This window comes from Dipodomys spectabilis, unplaced genomic scaffold (assembly GCF_019054845.1).
Source record: "Dipodomys spectabilis isolate Male_0828 unplaced genomic scaffold, ASM1905484v1 ptg000032l, whole genome shotgun sequence".
In the NCBI taxonomy this organism is placed as follows: Eukaryota; Metazoa; Chordata; class Mammalia; order Rodentia; family Heteromyidae; genus Dipodomys; species Dipodomys spectabilis.
The window spans coordinates 32,646,502-32,664,638 of NW_024870709.1; the positions used below are offsets into that span (position 1 = coordinate 32,646,502).

At 37.9% G+C, this 18,137-nt stretch overlaps 1 protein-coding gene and 1 non-coding gene across 2 annotated transcripts in view; one reads left to right on the plus strand and one right to left on the minus strand.

The window, feature by feature from the left end:
• Positions 1–18,137, minus strand: part of Slc9c1 (solute carrier family 9 member C1) — a 62,236-nt gene that overhangs the window by 27,555 nt on the left and 16,544 nt on the right. The window contains exons 8-13 of the mRNA XM_042676960.1: positions 16,312–16,455; positions 14,367–14,541; positions 13,270–13,351; positions 11,890–12,056; positions 10,281–10,406; positions 1,172–1,269 (exon numbers count right to left, since the gene is read on the minus strand). Coding sequence (XP_042532894.1) covers positions 1,172–1,269; positions 10,281–10,406; positions 11,890–12,056; positions 13,270–13,351; positions 14,367–14,541; positions 16,312–16,455 — 792 coding nt within the window. The remainder of the gene's footprint in view (positions 1–1,171; positions 1,270–10,280; positions 10,407–11,889; positions 12,057–13,269; positions 13,352–14,366; positions 14,542–16,311; positions 16,456–18,137) is intronic.
• Positions 1,657–1,763, plus strand: LOC122105706. Its single transcript, XR_006147066.1, has one exon. It is a non-coding gene; the product is annotated as a U6 spliceosomal RNA (small nuclear RNA).

Here is an 18,137-nt window from a genome sequence, read left to right on the forward strand (position 1 = left end):
ATCAAAGACAGCACCCATGCCCAGAGTTCTAGCCATAGGACCAGCAAAAAGAAAAAAAAAAGCATCAAGTCTGGAACTCAATAAAATAAACCAAATATTTCAGGTCTTGTTTTTAAGAAGGCAATAAAGATCTTTGTACCATATATAGAAACATTTCAATGTTTTAAATTTTAAAAAACTAATTTATAAGTAACATCTATTTTATCTTTCTAACTTGACACATGAAACCTCATATTGATTTGTGTTGGTTGGAAATGAAAACTTTCACTGTTTTCAAATCTATTCTTAAAATGCAACAAGGCTATAACTTCTGGATGCTTCTCACATTCAGCTGTGCCTTTCACTGCATAAGCTGGCTCATGCAAGTGGGCATAGGTTGATGCATTTAGGTATGTGTATACCAAAGAGCCAGTTTGTAATTTGTGGCAATTTGACCCAGGGACTAAGGTCCAAGACGATTCTGTAAATAAGTTTAGGGACATTACTGCTGGGGACTTGATGTCTTTGGCAAGTGGAGCCAGGTCTGGGACTAGATTGAGCATTGAGCTGATCTTGTTTTACTGCACCACAGTTTAACTACTCCTTGAGTCCAATCACAGATCCTCCAGAAGAAGTGACCTGAGTATGATCTCCAATGCACTGGCTCAAGGGACTCAGTATTTATTGTCAAGGCCTCTATCTGAGGGAATGAGTGCTAGATTCCAAATGTGCTGAGTATCAAGAGTGTGCATACCTGTGCGCTGAGATGTACCAGCAGAGATTAAGGAACACTTTGTTCTTATATATTCAAAGGTATTCCTTTTTGTTCTTCTCAAAGAAAGTTGCTTGCTATAACTTAGCTTTGCAGGTGGGAGGGGGGTCAAGAAGAGAAATGTCAGGTCCTTTCAGTCATAAAGAGCAGCCTGCAAAACTGCACATTGGTGTGAATAGGTATATCAAATCTGGGAAGCCGAAAGTGGGTGATTTGGCTTAACTTTGGGGTATAAAGCAGAAAGTCGCTTATCTATATCTATGTCTATGTCTCTATCTATGTCTCTATCTATCTATCTATCCATCTATCTATCTAACACTAGATGAAGGAAGCAATCATACAAAACCCCGAAACCTTATTTGCATACTTTCCTACATGCAGTGGCTTAGGATGGAAGTCTTGCCCTGAAAACATACTTACTCTCCTTTCTTCTCTCCGAAGCTTCCTGCTGCACCTACTAGCACCTGAACTGCATTCTGGGGCAAAGTCTCATTTCTGTATTGTCTCTGGTAGCTTGCCTAAAAGGAAGTTGATCCAAATCATTATGTAGCATGGACAACAATGACAATTTATTACCACCTTTACAGAATCTTCAGAAAAAGAAGACAAAGTCCTCAATCATTAATATGTTTTCAGAAAGCATCTAGACACAGATTCGTGTAGAAGATGGATCTGGGCTTTGGGTGGAAGCAGCTGGTCTTGTAAGAAGATACAGTACTGGTTTCTGGTTGTCAACCAAATTTTAAATAAGTAAATAAATAGATACAATAGATAAATAGAGCTCATTAAAAATAAGCTCACAACAATTGCAAGGTATGATCCTATCTTAAAAGCTCATCATGCGCACAAAATTCAAGGTTCTGAGAAATCTTAGAGTTTTTTTTTTTTAAAAACATCCAGTTTGGGTGTTCGCTTCGGCAACACATATACTAAAATTGGAACGATACAGAGAAGATTAGCATGGCCCCTGCGCAAGGATGACACGCAAATTCGTGAAGCGTTCCATATTTTTACACTAAAGCTACCAGCACAACTATGTTTATTGCAGCATTATTTACCATAGCTAAGATATGGAACCAACCCAGATGCCCCTCAGTAGATGAATGGATCAAGAAGATGTGGTATATATACACAATGGAATTCTATGCCTCCATCAGAAAGAATGACATTGCCCCATTTGTTAGGAAATGGAAAGGCTTGGAAAAAATTATATTAAGTGAAGTAAGCCAGGCCCAAAGAAACATAGGTCCCATGGTTTCCCTTATTTGCAATATCTAGTATAGGTATGAGTCAAGCGGAAAAAGTCAGAGAATGTGATGTTAGGAAAACGAACCCTCAAATATGTATTTTAATGTTTTTGTTTCATTCATGCATGTGTTTCTAACGCATTTATAATATTATTTCTTTGCTGCTTTGTATGTCCCTCCCCCACAGTGTAACCCCCGCTTTCACTATATTTGATGTCAGTATAACATGTGGAGGAGACGGGGACAAACAAGTCGTTTAAGGATTCAGATGGACCTGTTGCAACAATGAGAAGTACAAAATGTCATGTCAAAACCAGCTTTACAATGTCGGTGGGGGGGAGGGAGGGGGGGTATGATTGGTTGGGGGGGGAGGGGGGAGGGTGGGAAGGGAGGTGAAGGGTAAACAAAGGAGGAGGCTGCAATGCTTGGTAAGAAATGTATGCATTTTCCTGCCCATGTAATTGTAACCCCTCTGTACAGTATGTTTTCAAATAAAATAAAATAAAATTAAATTAAAAAAAAAAAATAAAAACATCCAGTTTGGGATCTTTATTTGAACTCAAAATATTAAACCAAATATTTTTGTACCAAAACTTCACTGCTATTATAAAGGGAGCTTAATCAAGAGGATGGCAGTTGGAGACCATCCCAGGAAAGAAGTCAGTGAAATTCCACTTCAACCAATAAACTGGGTATGATGGTTCATGCTTGTAAGCTCAGCTGCTCCAGAGGCATAGATAAGAAGATCAGAGATACCAAGATGGCTGTGAGAAAAAGTGTAAGACCCTATCTATAAACAAATTCAAGCAAAAAACAGCTAAAGGTAAGCAAGTAACAGAGCACCTGTTCAAGTAGTAGGAAAAAATGGGACTTTCTGTGTTCAAACCTTAGTACTACCAAAACTAAACACCAAAAAGGACTGCTACTATTCTGCACAATACAATCACTACATTCTTCAGCACAAATATAGAGAATACACTCAGATTCAGGGAAAATGTTTGGTACCATGGACGCAACTGTTGGATTCTGTTGTGTAAGTGCTCAACACTGCTGAGAATCACAGTGGGCCAATTTCCTAAAGTGGAATCTATGTTATAACCAGATTCCTGGGTTCCACAGCAGGCATTCTTACTACACAATCATTTATGGGGCTAATATACATTTATTTTGTCAAAAGAAACTATCAACTAAATTCGAGGATTGTGATGAAAAGGCATTTATTTGGCTGAGGAGTGTAGTTTAAGTGATAGAGGGCTTGTCTGGTACACACAAAGCTCTGATTCACCCACAACAGACATCACCAAAACTGCTAAAGAAAAACAGCCCATTTTCTGCATCCAATTTTATTGAATAGCGTCATCCTTCTTAAATAGCATGAAAGCACTGTCAAAGCAATAAAAGATTTAAAATATTTTCATATTTGAAGTTAAAAATTGTAGTTTATGGAAAAAAGAAAGAAGTTGAAAATAATATGGGTCTCTTGCAAGTTTAGCAATGTAAATGACAAAGCAGTTAAAGGTCAGGAAAAGTTTAACTCTTAAGTGATCATTTCTATAAAAATGCAAGATTGATGGACCGATTGAGTTCTAAAACATATCAGCCATCAAATGAGCTGATCTCCATAGGCTTTGTACTCTTGCAACAACTTTATGAAGAAGGTATGTATCCTACACTTTACAGATGTGAAAATTGAAGCTCAGTAGGTGAGTTGTTTACTCAAGATGACATTTAGCAACTCAGATTTCTCTGAATTTGAAACTTGTCTCCCTACCCTAAAAAATGGAATGTAACCTTCTCTATGTGACCTTGCTGCCATGCTGTATTGTCTTTTCTAACACAGAAAAGATGTGATCTTAGTATACTGAGAATGCACTGTTTCAGTGAACTGGCTGAGAATAAATTTAAATAAACACTCATGTCATTCATGGAGCTTGAACTCTGGGCCTGGACACTATCCCTCAGCTCTTCAAGGCAAGCACTCTACCACTTGAGCCACAACTCCACTTCCAGTTTTCTGAGTGGTTTATTGGAGGTAAGAGTCTCATGGAGTCTTCTGCCTGGGCTGGCTTTGAACCGTGATCCTCAGATCTCAGATTCCTGAGTAACTAGAATTACAGGCATGAGCCACCGACACCCAGCTCCAGATGAATGGATCAAGAAAATGTGGTATATATACACAATGGAATTCTATGCCTCCATCAGAAAGAATGACATTGCCCCATTTGTTAGGAAATGGAAAGGCTTGGAAAAAATTATATTAAGTGAAGTAAGCCAGGCCCAAAGAAACATAGGTCCCATGGTTTCCCTTATTTGCAATATCTAGTATATGTATGAGTCAAGCGGAAAAGGTCAGATAATGTGATGTCAGGAAAATGAACCCTTAGATATGTATTTTAATGTTTTTTTCTTTCATGCATGTGTTTCTAACGCATTTATAAGATTATCTCTTTGTTGCTTTGTATGTCCCTCCCCCACAGTATAACCCCTGCTTTCACTATATTTGATGTCAGTATAACTTGTGGAGGAGATGGGGAAAAACCAGTTGTTTAAGGATACAGGTGGACCTGTTGCAACAATGAGAAGTACAAGTTGTCATGTCCAAAACGAGCTTTACAACGTTGGTGCGGGGGGCGAGGGGGGGGGGGGAGGAAGAGAAGGATTGGGATTGGGGGGGAGGGGGGAGGCTGGGAAGGGATGGGAAGGATAAACCAAAGGAGGAGGCTGCAATGCTTGGTAAGAAATGTACGCATTATCCTGCCCATGTAATTGTAACCCCTCTGTACAGTATGTTCACAAATAAAATTAAATTAAATTAAAAAAAAATATTTGAAAACTGTGTGCAGACCAATTCCTGTTACTCTTGGGAGCATTATAATAAAAATCACAGAAAGCAAATCAACAAATGAAGATGAACAAGGAGTACAGCTAAGATGCAGATGGACTAAAGGACCATGTGGTCCATGGATTTGGAAATCAGCAGAGATCCCCACTACTTTGAAAATTAGGGTTTTCTGCCGGGCGCCAGTGGCTCACACTGTAATCCTAGCTACTCAGGAGGCTGAGATCTGAGGATTGTGGTTCAAAGCCAGCTCTGAGAGGAATGTCTGTGGAGACTCTTATCTCCAGTTAACCACCAGAAAACTAGAAGTAGTGCTGTGGCTCAAGCGGTAGAATACTAGCCTTGAGCAGAAAATACAGATTGTCGATGTGGAAAGAAGTGATGGCCTCATCTAGGTGCCATTCTCTTCTAATGGGGAGATTAATCAAAGAAAATCTAATTCTTCATCATGAATTAATTACTATTAATAAATATTGTGAGTTTTATCACTTTAATATGAAAGCAAGTATCTACCATGGAAGCTCTTGCATTTGTTTCGACAGAATACTATAGTTTCCTGAAATCAAATGAAAATCTGAAAGTGATTGACAGACATGATCTCATAAATTTTAAAGCTACAATGGAACAGTAATAAATGTACAAATATTCAAGCAGAAAAAGAGACTGCACTTAATTACATAAATATTAATATATTCTGTACACTTCATTGTCTACATATAAATCTATCATTAGTTGCTGCAGCTATATTTTTATAACTAGGGCATATTTAGATGTTTACTAAAGTCACTTTTTATTTTTTTAATTTCTTATAAAGGTGATGAACAGAGTTACAGTTACAAAAGTAGAGTAATGAGCACATTTCTTTTCAAACAGTGTTACCCTCCACCTCAATGTCACTTTTTCTATGTGATTAGGCTAGAAACACTAGCTGAACCATTAGAAAGTGAATTTCAAAGATAATTCTAACTTGGGCCTTGCATGGTGGCTCATACTTTTAATCCCAACTACATGTAGGGTGGAGGTAGAAGGATAATGGTTCAAGGCCAGCCAAGGCAAAGGCCTATCTTTAAAAGCATTTTTTATTATTATTATAAAGGTGATGTACAGAGTACATTTATTTTTGGACAATATCCCCCTTCTAACTCTCTCCCAGTTTGTCCCTCCTAACCCCACCCACAAGTTGTATAGCTCATTTTTAATATCGTTTCTGTTGAGTACCACTGCTGTATTTGTTTACCATTTATCCCTACATTTCTGGGACCCTCATTGCCCTCCCAAAGACAGATAAAAGAACAAGCAGGACAAAAATAAAAGAAAACAACAACAATAACACCAAAGGGGAAAAAACCCTCTTCTTCCCATTTCCTGGAGTTCATTTCAATAAATATTATTTTATATGATCAGATGCATAGAGGCATTGAGCCTTTGTGTTCCTCCCCTAAGAATATCTTCCTTTTGTGTCACTGTGTGTGAATGTCTGGAGTCTTGTGTAATTTATCATGCCCTGGTATATTTTAAATCTAGCTTCCACATATGAGAGAAAACTCAAGCTGTTTTTCTTCTGGGCTTACTTCACTTGATTTGCTCTAGATCTATCCATTTTTCTGCAAATGACATAAATCTTATTCTTTCTAGTAGCTGTGTAAAATCCCATCATGTACGGGTACCACATTTGCAAAGTCCTATCTTAAAAACAAGTTGGGCATGGTGGTACATACATTCAAACCAGCTACTGAGGAGGGAGAGATAGGAGAATCACAATTCAAGAATGACCAAGGAAAAGAGTGGGATATCCTTTCTGAAAAATAACTAAAGCAAAAAGGACTGGGGGCTTGGCTCAAGCGGTAGAGGCCTTGTCTAGCAAGTGAGAGGCCCAGAGTTCAAATATCAATTTAGCCCCCCAAAAAAGGGAAAAAGAAAAACGAAAAATAATATCATTGGGGTAGGAGCAGTCAAAGAGAGGAAAGGTGGGCAAATGCAGTCATAATATTTAATGTGCATGTGTGAAAATGGAACTAGGTAAACTGAACAGATAGGTAGGGATTGAAGCGGTGAGGGAGAAAGATGAAAGGGGTGATATTGATCAAGTTGCTTTGCACTCACAAACTGACATGCTGAAAACCCTTTCTACAACCACTTAAAGATAATACAAAATAATATATCTCTCAACTGGAGACATCATTGGAAACAATCAGTAACAATTATAACATCCATCTTATGAATAATAGATATTTAGGAAGGCATATCTATAAGTGGGTTGTCATTTCTGAAAGTAGTTGATGAGTCTGATTATTAGGATAAAACTTAAATATAAATTTGAAAATTAAAAGAAAAGTAACAAAGTTGTTTGGGAAAATTGAACTAAATTCACTGGGCCACTGATACAGGGCCTAGTACTAAAATTGGAATTATAAGAAGATAGAGACAATGAAAATGAAAACTAACTATTTTGAGCTAGTGTACAGTTAAAACTTTAGATTATTATAAACACATAAGGATTAATGGTGTGTGTGTGTGTGTGTGTGTGTTACTAAGGGTTGAAACTAGGGGCTTGTACATACCAAGTAAGCATTCTACCAAGTATTCCCCCCCACACTCCTGTTTTCATTTGGTTTTTGAGGCAGGATCTGTCACTATCTTTCTGCTCGTCATTCTGCATCTGCCTCCCAAGTAGCAAGGATTACAACTATGTGCCACCACGCACAGTTGGTTTAGAATATTTTATGAAATAAAATCAGGTATATTTTAGGTTACTTACCTGAAAGAAAGAAACAAGGAATAATGTTATATGTCCATACAAAGGAAGGAAAAGAAGGAAGAAAAGCAGGCAAAGTCAGGAAATGAAAACAGCAAGAGAGATCTCAAAGAAGAAAAACTAAGAACCAAAGCTACTTGTCCTTACAGCCCCAGAGGTTTAGAAGAATTCAATAAGCATTAGTTGAGCACCCACTTTATACTACATATTTTGCTTTTCATGAAAGATATACAGATGAATGAATCACAGTCTTTGGATATTTCCTAAGTTTAACTAAATTTGCTTGGAAGAGAAGAGAATGCTATTAAGAAGTTAAATCTCATAGCATAAGGCACCAAAGGATGTCACTAAACAAAATGAAAATGCTATATCATTGTCATCTTTCTTCCTAAGACAGGGAAAGTGTGTGTGTGTGTGTGTGTGTGTGTGTGTGTGTGTGTGTGTGTGTGTGTGTGTGTATACGCGCCTGACTGCACAAAGTATGTGGGTAGGAAATGAGTTGTGGTGGTGGCGATAGCAGAGCCATTGATCATGAGCTTAGCTAAGAGGTTTACTGCCACAATTGGATAGTAAGTACATTTCTTAGAGAAGTGGAGAATTCGGCAGCAAGGTCAAGTGAGCAGGGAGTAAGGTCAGCATGGACATCTGCATGCATCAGAGTAGAAGCAATAAGCATCAAAGGGAGAACACATAGTGAACCTGGCCCAGTCCAGGTGCAATGTGTGAGTGCTGCAGCGTGAGCTGTCACCAGGTGAACTGAAAGCAGTGTGTGTTTGGGGAGGGGTAGAGCATGAACATACTGAGAAGAGGTCTGAAAATAGCCTGTTTTTCTGACTTTGACAGTCTCAGTTAGACTGAGCAGTATGTTTGGGTACGTGCAGATTACGTAATTTTACTATTGGTGGTTATTCCTGCAAACATTCCTTTCTTTTCATTTTCCATCTCACTGAAAATATTTAGATGTGGGAATTGTTGCAGAAAAAAACAACAACCAGAAAAGCTCTTCTATCTGTTTCCTAAATTATGCAGCAGATTACACATCCTTTCTATTATCCCATTTGTTATTGATGCCCTAATTTATTTTGTAAAATTCCCCTCACGGCTTTGTCAACCCAAGGACATAATTGTGACAGCTTAAGAAGCTAAACATGGTTAACCAGATGGCACCAGTACCATGCCAGGAGCAGTCCTAATCCTCTGTTTCTAAATACTCTTCCCTTCTGAAATTCCATTTGCTTTTCAGTCCTGTTCCATTGCTTTCTTGTTAACTGACAAGCCAACCTCCCATTTATCTTCCTTTCTGAAGCTCCTCAGAGGCTGCTCCTGAAGGGGCCTTGAATAGATTTTGTCCATTTATCTCACAGAGCTATGGACCCCTGGGGCATCAGATTTAGAAGAGCTAGAAAGAATATTTTCCCCTATTTTATCTTAGGGGAGGAAATGATAGCCCTGAAGGTAGCAATACTTAATATGGTGTGTGGGTGGGAAGGAAATCGACTGGCAGAATAAGCACTGAGTGGGGATAAGCTTCCTCCTTTACAGGGTGCACAGAGAAATTATCTGGGTCCCTGAAAAAGCTAGCTTGGAAACAACTTGCTGCTAGGATGACTACTGAACAGAGAATATTCACACTCCCCTTAATCATGTGAGACAGACAAGTAAGAATGCTTTGAATCCTGAGTAGACAGAATGGTTGAGAAATGCATGCTATGGGATGAACACCCATCAGGACTATCTGGAGAGGATGTGTGGCAGCAAACGGATAGAAAATGAGAACTAGGCTACGAGGAAATGTTCCACAGAATTTCTTAGCCTTTACCCAAGACGTGATTGAAAGCATGATGCCCTTCTTGGTATTACTGCAGGATTTGTGTTATTCTTCCAAGAAAAACTGGATTGGAATCAGAGAAGGCATTCCATTGAACTGATTGTATAACACACTGCAAGGTTAGATTCATTGTAATTTAGGCTACTTGTATCTGTGAAACTCTCAAATCTTCATAGTAAAACACTATCACTTAAGTTAATTTGAGTAGCCTGTCTTCCTTTCTTCTTTTCTTCCTTCTTCTATTTCTATCCCCTTCTTTCCTTCCTTCCTTCCTTCCTTCCTTCCTTCCTTCCTTCCTTCCTTCCTTCCTTCCTTCCTTCCTTCTTTCCTTCCTTCCTTCCTTCCTTCCTTCTCTCCTCCCTTGCTCTCTTCCTTTCTAGCTTTCTTCCACCCTCACTCTCTTCTTTCTTCCCCTCCCTTTTCAGTTACAATGACAAACTTTGCTTTTGGAAATAATCTATGAAGCCACTTAGTTGAGTATAAGGAAAATGTATTTGGCATGATAGACAGTGTTTTGCATTACTTTGAGGGTACTGGGGTTTGAGTTAGCTTGGCGCTTACTAGGCAGGCACACTACTGCTCTAGCTGTTTTTGAGATAGTCCTTCACTTTTTACCCTAGGTCAGCCTGGACAACAATTCTGTTTATGCTTTCATCATAGCCGGGATGACAGGCACTCACCACAATGCCTTTCTCTATTAAAAGGAAGTATTGTTTTTTGTTTTTGTTTTTTATCCTGGTCTAGGTTAGCCTTGAACCAAATCACTCCAATCTTAGCCTCCTCAGTAGCTAGGATTACAGGCACAAGCCATGGTGTTTAGTTCCCAAAGTACTTTAAAAAAATTGTAACAGGACACTAACTATTTGTGCTGACAAGAGGCGCCTGTTGGCAAGCTCCATTGCTTCAGTATTAAGGGTCTCATCTATTTCCTTGTTACAGTGTGGACATTTAACCTTCTGATGTTCCGTTGTTTCTCCTTGGTTCAACTAAACAAAACACAAATTGAAAACAAATAAACAACAAAAAATAATTAATACATAGTATTATTATTTTGTTTAGCAGAAACATCAAGTACTTTGCATGACTTTAGCTGGAATATAGCAGAAAAATGTTCAGATACTCACCATTTATCATGTACAAGTCAGAATTATGGCCAGAAGGAAGTCGGTAGTCTGTTTGATGCTAGTTAGTAGTTGTAAGAAATGTCTGTATTTAACCCTTCTCTCACACTCCAGAATCAGAACTAGGAGAGCAGGGTAATGCTCTGTGTTTCTACAGGCTCAGTCTATGGTTGTGTTTTAACTAAGATTATACAACTGCTGTAAATGAGTCACTTTAGGTAGGACGAAATGAACATGCAACAAGCAGATGGGATAGACATTAATTTTCCAGTGGGAAAGACTGATGCTTAGTAACAAAGGTAAATTATACATCTAGATATTTCAAGGCCAGTGCTCTATAAACTCTAATGGCACCCATGTCTTCTGAAACAGATCAAGAACCAGATCAGTGGCTTCAGGCTTCACACACACACACACACACACACACACACACACACACACACACACACACACACACAGAGCTAGAGAGAGAGTGGGGGGGCACTGCACATAGTAATTGAATTTCCAGGGTAATAGCTGGGGAACTTGATATTTTAAATGAGCCTTGCAGATGATTCTGGCAGCCAAAGTCCACACTCACAGGAGCTACTGAAGAAATTCACTTGAGACTTGTCCTGTCCAGAAATCCTGGCAGTATTCCTGTAAGCACAGGGCTTGAGTCTGACTCCCCATCTGGAGCTTAAGCAGACTGATTAGGGTATGAAATAATTTGAGAAAAGGAGATCCTATTTCACTGAGGCTAATTATCTCTTAGAAGCTGGTCCCTTATATCCTGTGAGGCAGAAAAATATTGCAGTATAAATCAGACATGATGTAGGGCATGGAAAATAGTAGAAGCTTTGAAAAGACCCTAGGATAATTTTTTTTGATCCTAGGACAATTTTGACTATTTTCTCCTTATGGAAACCATGCTTGATTGGTGTCCTGAGTATTTCATTGAGTAAAAACACTATTAACCATAAAGTGGGTACTGCCAAGGGCGTAGCATACATGCCTAAATGAATGAATGAACAAAAGACCCTGCCAACATCCAACACAGTCAAAAAGTGGACATATTTTAAGGCTCACTTCCTGTTGTGTGTGGTATTTTTAAAAGGCAGTTCCAATATGCTGTTTCTTCTTTCAGATTTACAACCAATAATTTCAAAGGGGTTATGACTTCTGCATTACTCTATAGTGACTACACATTTTATTTTCTTCCCTTCATATTATGGTAAATGAGGAGATGTTCACACAACTTCTTGACAAGTTGTAAGTATTAAAATTCAGAATTAACACTTATGGCACAATTTATACTTAATGACAATCAAAGGTAGCTTGGAGAAATAGAAAGCTATCACATGCTTACTGCATATGGGTTTTGAAGTACAATAGCCTTGTTCACCATGTTCCAGTCAGCATTAGCAAGGTCTTTGTCAAATTTGAGTGTAGAAGCTGTAGATTTGGTTAGCTCTTGAAAGTGTTGAAATGTATAATAAACGGATTTGTATTTTGTTGATGTGACATCCCGAAGACCTTCGATGAAGAAAAAAACACATTTTATGAAAAATAACATCACCATTTTGATCAGTTTGCCTTTGTTCTTAATTATTACCTCTAAGCATTTTAACTATTAAGTATTCAGCACAAGTTAAATATAGGAAAACTAACAATTAAGACATTTTCTTCTATATGCTTTACAAAAGTTGAGCTACAATGGTAACAGTAATAACTAGTATTTATTGAGTGCTTACTCTTTGCTGGAAAAACAGGCCTAAAACCTTATATGCATGAAATGTCTTGGTTATCTTAACTCTTTTTTTGTTTACTTGGTGAGGAAAAAGAGCAAGAGAGGTATAATGGTTAATGTCAGGTGTCAACTCGACTGGACTACCAATTGCCTAGATATTTGGTTGAACAATATGCTAGATATGCCTGTGAGACCGTTTCTGGTTGTAGTCAACATTTAAATTGGGAGACTCAGCAAAGCACAATGCTTCCTCCAGTGTGAGTGAACAATCAGTTGGTGGCTCAAGGAGAATGCAAGGAGGAACCTGAATGAATTCACACTCTTACTTGATGGCTAAAAAGCTGGAACTTTGGTCTTCTGCCTTTAGAGATGGACTAGAACTGATATCATTGGCTTCCTTGGTTCCCAGGCATTTGGACTGAAGATCTGGGACTTAGCTTCCACCAGCACATGAACCCACTAAGTAAAAGGGAGTATCTCTGCTTTACTCCACAGGGATCCAAATATTTTTCTGTCCTTGAACTGGAAAGTCAGTTTCCAGTTCCCTGAGGAATGTAGCATGTGTTATAGTCTCTCTTTTATTCCCTAAGAGGTCTGTTGCCTTTGATGCATGTGTGGCTTTCTGCTTTCATCTTACTGACTTCACCCTTTCTCTTCATCCCAATGTAAGCCATCATCTCAAATGTTTTTTCTGTATTTACCAATGTATTCTTATCAGTTCAGATATTGTCAAGTGACTAGAAGCCTCTTTATGAATGTTTGTTGAATAATTAAATTTTAAAACTATTACTATAGTTACTCTAGAGTCATGTAAATAAGTAATCTTTTTCTAAACAAGCAGGTTTATTGGCTAATAGGCCTTTACACAGAGACTCAATTTCATCTTTAGTTAGAAACCATCAACTTGTATATATATAGTTTTTCCCTTTGTTATTATCATCCCTTTAGCATATACAGAATATTCCCCCTTCATTCAGAATAGAGATGAACAGAACTTACCAAGTTTAGTGACAGCCTTAGGCAAAATAAACCTATTGACAACCAGGGTAATTAAGCAGACTGATACTCCATGAAAGAGTACCTAAAATTGAATAAAACAAAACAAAACACTGTATCTTATATTAATCAATGTTAAATTAAGATTGCTATTCTTTTTTAAAACAGTTGCCACCAGTGTAAATATATGCATTAAAAATGATTTTATTTACCAAGGTTTTAGTTCAAAGCAGGACTTCTTTACATTGCATCCTTAGCCTAAACGTCACTGCCCAATCTCATAGTCATTGAGCATTTACTAGGAGCCACAGAGTGAATTAATTAACTTTCTAGGAGGGCACAGAACCAATAGCTAAGCTCAGAATTTCAGATTCTTGATCTGTGTATGGTGTTCACTGTCAAACTGATCATACTGATATGGATGATGAGAGAAGATTACAAAGAAGATAGAGCTCATCTAACATTAGGTAACAAGTTACCTAATGTTAAGAACAATTAAAAGATTTGAATGTCTGGTCTGTCATTTAATAGTATATACCAATTACCAGGCACACAGGAAACTTTCTATGGAGTTCTTTGTCATTATCTTGGATAGAGTTATGGTAAAGAGAAGGTGATTGCAGTTTATTCCGTTTGACTTTACAGTCTTAGAGAGAATTTTAGCTTGAAATTAAAATGTTTTGTGTACTGGCATCATTAAATGTAGTCTTATAACATTATAGAAGGCAATACAATGAGCCAAACATAAGTTTCTGACTCTTTTGAGGTTACTAGATGTAAATAAAATGAAATATATTGAGTATATAGTTTGCAACAGGTGCTAACTGAAATGATTTATAAATTTTCATTCCTTCCATTTTCATGATAAGTCCATGTGAGGCTTATCATGATAAGCAATATGAAGAAGTAGGGAATCTCTAGGCTGGAACGGGGAGGAGGGAAGATGTGATGTTATGTGTTCCTTTTCTTCCTGTCTTCCCATCATTCCAACAGCCCAAGTGGGATGGAGCTTTCTCATTACAAAAAGAACACAGATCTGGAATACACAGCAACATATTTTTTTGGCAGATATTCAAATAATAACACGCAGCTTCTTTTACTTGTGACTTTTCCCTCTCCGATCCAAGGGTCAGGTCTGAGTAGGCGAGCAGAAGCGCCATGTTGATGTTGGGTGTTCCTTTCATCTCACTCCACACCATGATGAAAGCCCAGCGCCAGCTGAACCCGTGCCCCAGTCGAGATAAAAATGGGCTCATCAGCAGAATGACCAGAAGTCTAAAAGAAAAATAAATAAGTTATCCAATCTATTCATTCCATTCTATCCTAGTTTCTTCTCTGTGTTAATTGTTGACTCTCTCACACACAGAGGAGGTCATCTTTTGCCACCCTGTTGGCACGACAAAGGGAGGAAGGCAGAGAGGATCTCAGTGGAATAGCTAAAAATGGTCCCCCCTCCCTTCCCCCCTTCTCCCCTCCCCCTCCCCTCCTCTCTGACCTCCCCCTTCCCCTTATTCTTCCCCTCCCCTCTCCTTTCCCCCTCCCCCTTCTCCTCTCCCCTTCCCTCCTCCTCCTCCTCCTCCTCCTCCTTCTTCTTCTTCTTCTTTTTTTTTTTTTTACAAGATTTGAATGGTAGGGTAATTCTACATTACCCTTGAGTGGTATTTCCTTAGAGGTAATGAAAAAGAAATGAAATAATTTCAATGAGTAAGAATTGAGGAAAAATGTCCTCTCTTTTTATTTGTAGATTTTAGTTCTGCTAAATCTAATATCGGTTTCTTATTTTTAAGTCTATCAGTAGCCATTTCTATCTCTATTTCTTTTTTTTTTTTTGGGGGGGGGGGTCCGGTCATGGGGCCTGAACTCTGGGCCTGGGTGCTGTCTCTCAGCTCTTCAGCTCAAGGCTAGCGCTCTACCACTTGAGCCACAAAGCCACTTCCGGCTTTTTTCTTTTTTCTTATGTGGTGCTGAGGAATCAAACCCAGGGCCTCATGCCTGCAAGGCAAGCGCTCTACCACTGAGCCACCTTCCCAGCCCCTCTATTATATTTTTTTCTATATATCAATTGGTCAGTTTTATTTTATCTTGCATTCTCATATCATTCCTGAATTTCATACTAATATTTTCTGATGATTTTGAACTAATTCCCACTTATTTGGCACTAGCTGAGTTGAGGCTGACAACTACCTCATTTTTTCTAGATGACAGTAGAATGTTGCTAACTTGAGTGATGGAGATTAAAGAACTGGGTCCCAGCTTATGGTGTTTTTATATTCTGCAATTTGTTTTTTTCCAGAGCCTAACAGACTCATCATTTTCTTAAAATTGCAAAAAGTACTATAAAGTTTATTTGAGCAAAGAAGGCATTATCCAAGAGGGCTTCCAGATGGTTTCATAAAAAGCTACTTCTAAATCTAATTTTCTATTCATTGAAATTATAAAATGGTATTGAGCGAAACTCTAAGGTAAGGCTGCACCAGTGGCTCACGTCAGTAATCCTAGCTACTACGGAGGCTGAGAGTGTAGGATTATTGTTCAAAGTCAGCCTGGGCAGCAAAGTCTAAGAAACTCTTATCTCCAATTACCTGCAAAAAGCCAGAACAGCTGTGGCTCAAGTGAACATCGAAAGCTCAGAGATAGTGCCTATACCCTAAATTGAAGACTCAGGACTGGTGCACACACACACACACACACACACACACACACACACACACACACACACAGACACCTAGGATAAGAATTTCTATTTATGAAAGATTATTACCTTTATGAAATCTTAGGGAAATAAAACACTAGATGAATTGTACTGACTGTTAATAGTGATGACTTCTCAATTCTTACATTATGCAATATAGTATTCTTCCATGCAATTTTCTGAACTTTTTACAAAGTGTTTGCATTGCTTTGAAATTCAGTTACAAAGTGAGAAAACTGTGAGGCATTAATTTGCTGGTGATATGTTGAAAAGCTATTTTTATTATTTAACAGGTGATCTTCAGACTTACTCTATTTCCTATAGGTAAAATCAAGCAGCTTTCATTTTCTTACCTTAAAATAATGAGTGTGAAGTAGATGTTTAATGAATAATATATATCAGAAAATGAGATGTATAAATATGTATATGCAGGAATCAGAAGTCCAATGAAAGTAAACACCATGAGAAAAGCAACAAAAGATAGACAATTCCAGAATCTGCATTTTTCAGAAAAATAAAAGCATAATTAAGTATATTTAATTAATGACCTCTTGACTGCAAAACTTATCTGTGTGAGATATCATACTATTCATAATGAAGAAAAGAATTTATCAACATTCCACAAGGCTCAAAATTGAACTCTGAAGAACATGGCCTCAAGGCAAATAGGTCATTCTAACAAAATTTAACCCAATATATGTGCGTAAATTAGTATCTGTGTTTTTTCCCCCTATTTTATCTGCCAGAAATGTTTAGACTATAGCTTAACTACAAGTAAACTGTAAATAATCAGATATCACAATTGAAAATAATTGGAAAATACTAACAAGCAAGTCACTGTTTCTTTAGGTCATTTTTTTAAAAAAGGAAATACTAAGAGGTTCTTCTGGCTTGCATAGTAATGAAAATAAGTAAGCTGTGGCTAAAATACAGCTACTTTTCAGAAAGTATGAATAAATTCTTCACACACCCCTCCCCCTCCGTCAGCTTCTGGGAGATACTGAAAAACAGAATGGGATTAGTTTTTTTTTTAATGTGTTTTTTATTGTAAAAATACTGTACAGAGAGGTTACAGTTACATGAGTGAGGTAAGGAGTACATTTCCTATCAAGCATTGTTACCTCCTCCTTTGTTTTTCCTCTAACCTCCCTCCCTCCCCTCCCTCAACTTCTCCCCTCCCTGCCCCCAAGTTTTAAAGTTCATTTTCAACATAGCGTTGGAGTTAGTTTTTAGTCTTTTTTTTCTACTCTAGTGGGATTTGGACTCAGTACACTACCAGTTGACTCACATTACTATCAGACCTTTTTGCTTTAGGTCTTGTTCTCACCCCCTCCTCTCCCTTGGGAAGGCTTGAACTGTGATCTTTCTACCTACATCCCTAATAAGGTGGAAACTACTGGTATGTGCTATCTCACTCAGTTTAAGAAATTATTCACTGGGTATGTGTCCTGGGGCTTGAACTCAAAGACTTGGCTCTGTCCCTTAAGTTTTTGCTCAAGGATACTGCACTACCACTTGAATCATAGCTCCACTTCTGCCCTTTTTGGTAGCTAATGGAGATAAGATCCTCACAAGCTTTCCTGTTTGAGCTGGCTTTGGAACCACAGTCCTCAGATGTCTACCTCCTGAGTAGCTGGATTACAGACATTAGCCACTGATGCTTAGCAAAATGTTTGTTTTTAAGGTATACAAGTTGATATTTTGGTATACATACATTTTGGTATGTGCATTATGAAGTGAGTACTACCAATTAGCTAGTTAACATATTGATAACCCATGTACTTTCTGTGTGTAGTGTCATGGAGAGAACACTTAATAGCTATTCTCTTAGCAATTTCAAGCATTGTATTTCTTATTATTGTCATCATCAGACTAAGTATTAAATCTCAGGGCTTATTTATCATGTAACTACAATTGTTCACTCCTGGTAGACACGAATGTGTTTTGCTTCTATGAGTGGTTATTTTGGACTCTACTTATAGGTGAAATAATGTAATATTTGTTTTCATGTGTCTGGTTTATTTTACTTAGCTTAATGTCAACCAGGATGATTTATATGGCTGAGAACGCAAGATTTTCTTTCTTTCAAAAACTAAATAATAAGTCATTATATGTGTAGATAACACATAATTCCAGATTCTGAACATTCATCACATAGACATCCATGTCTTCCTGTTCT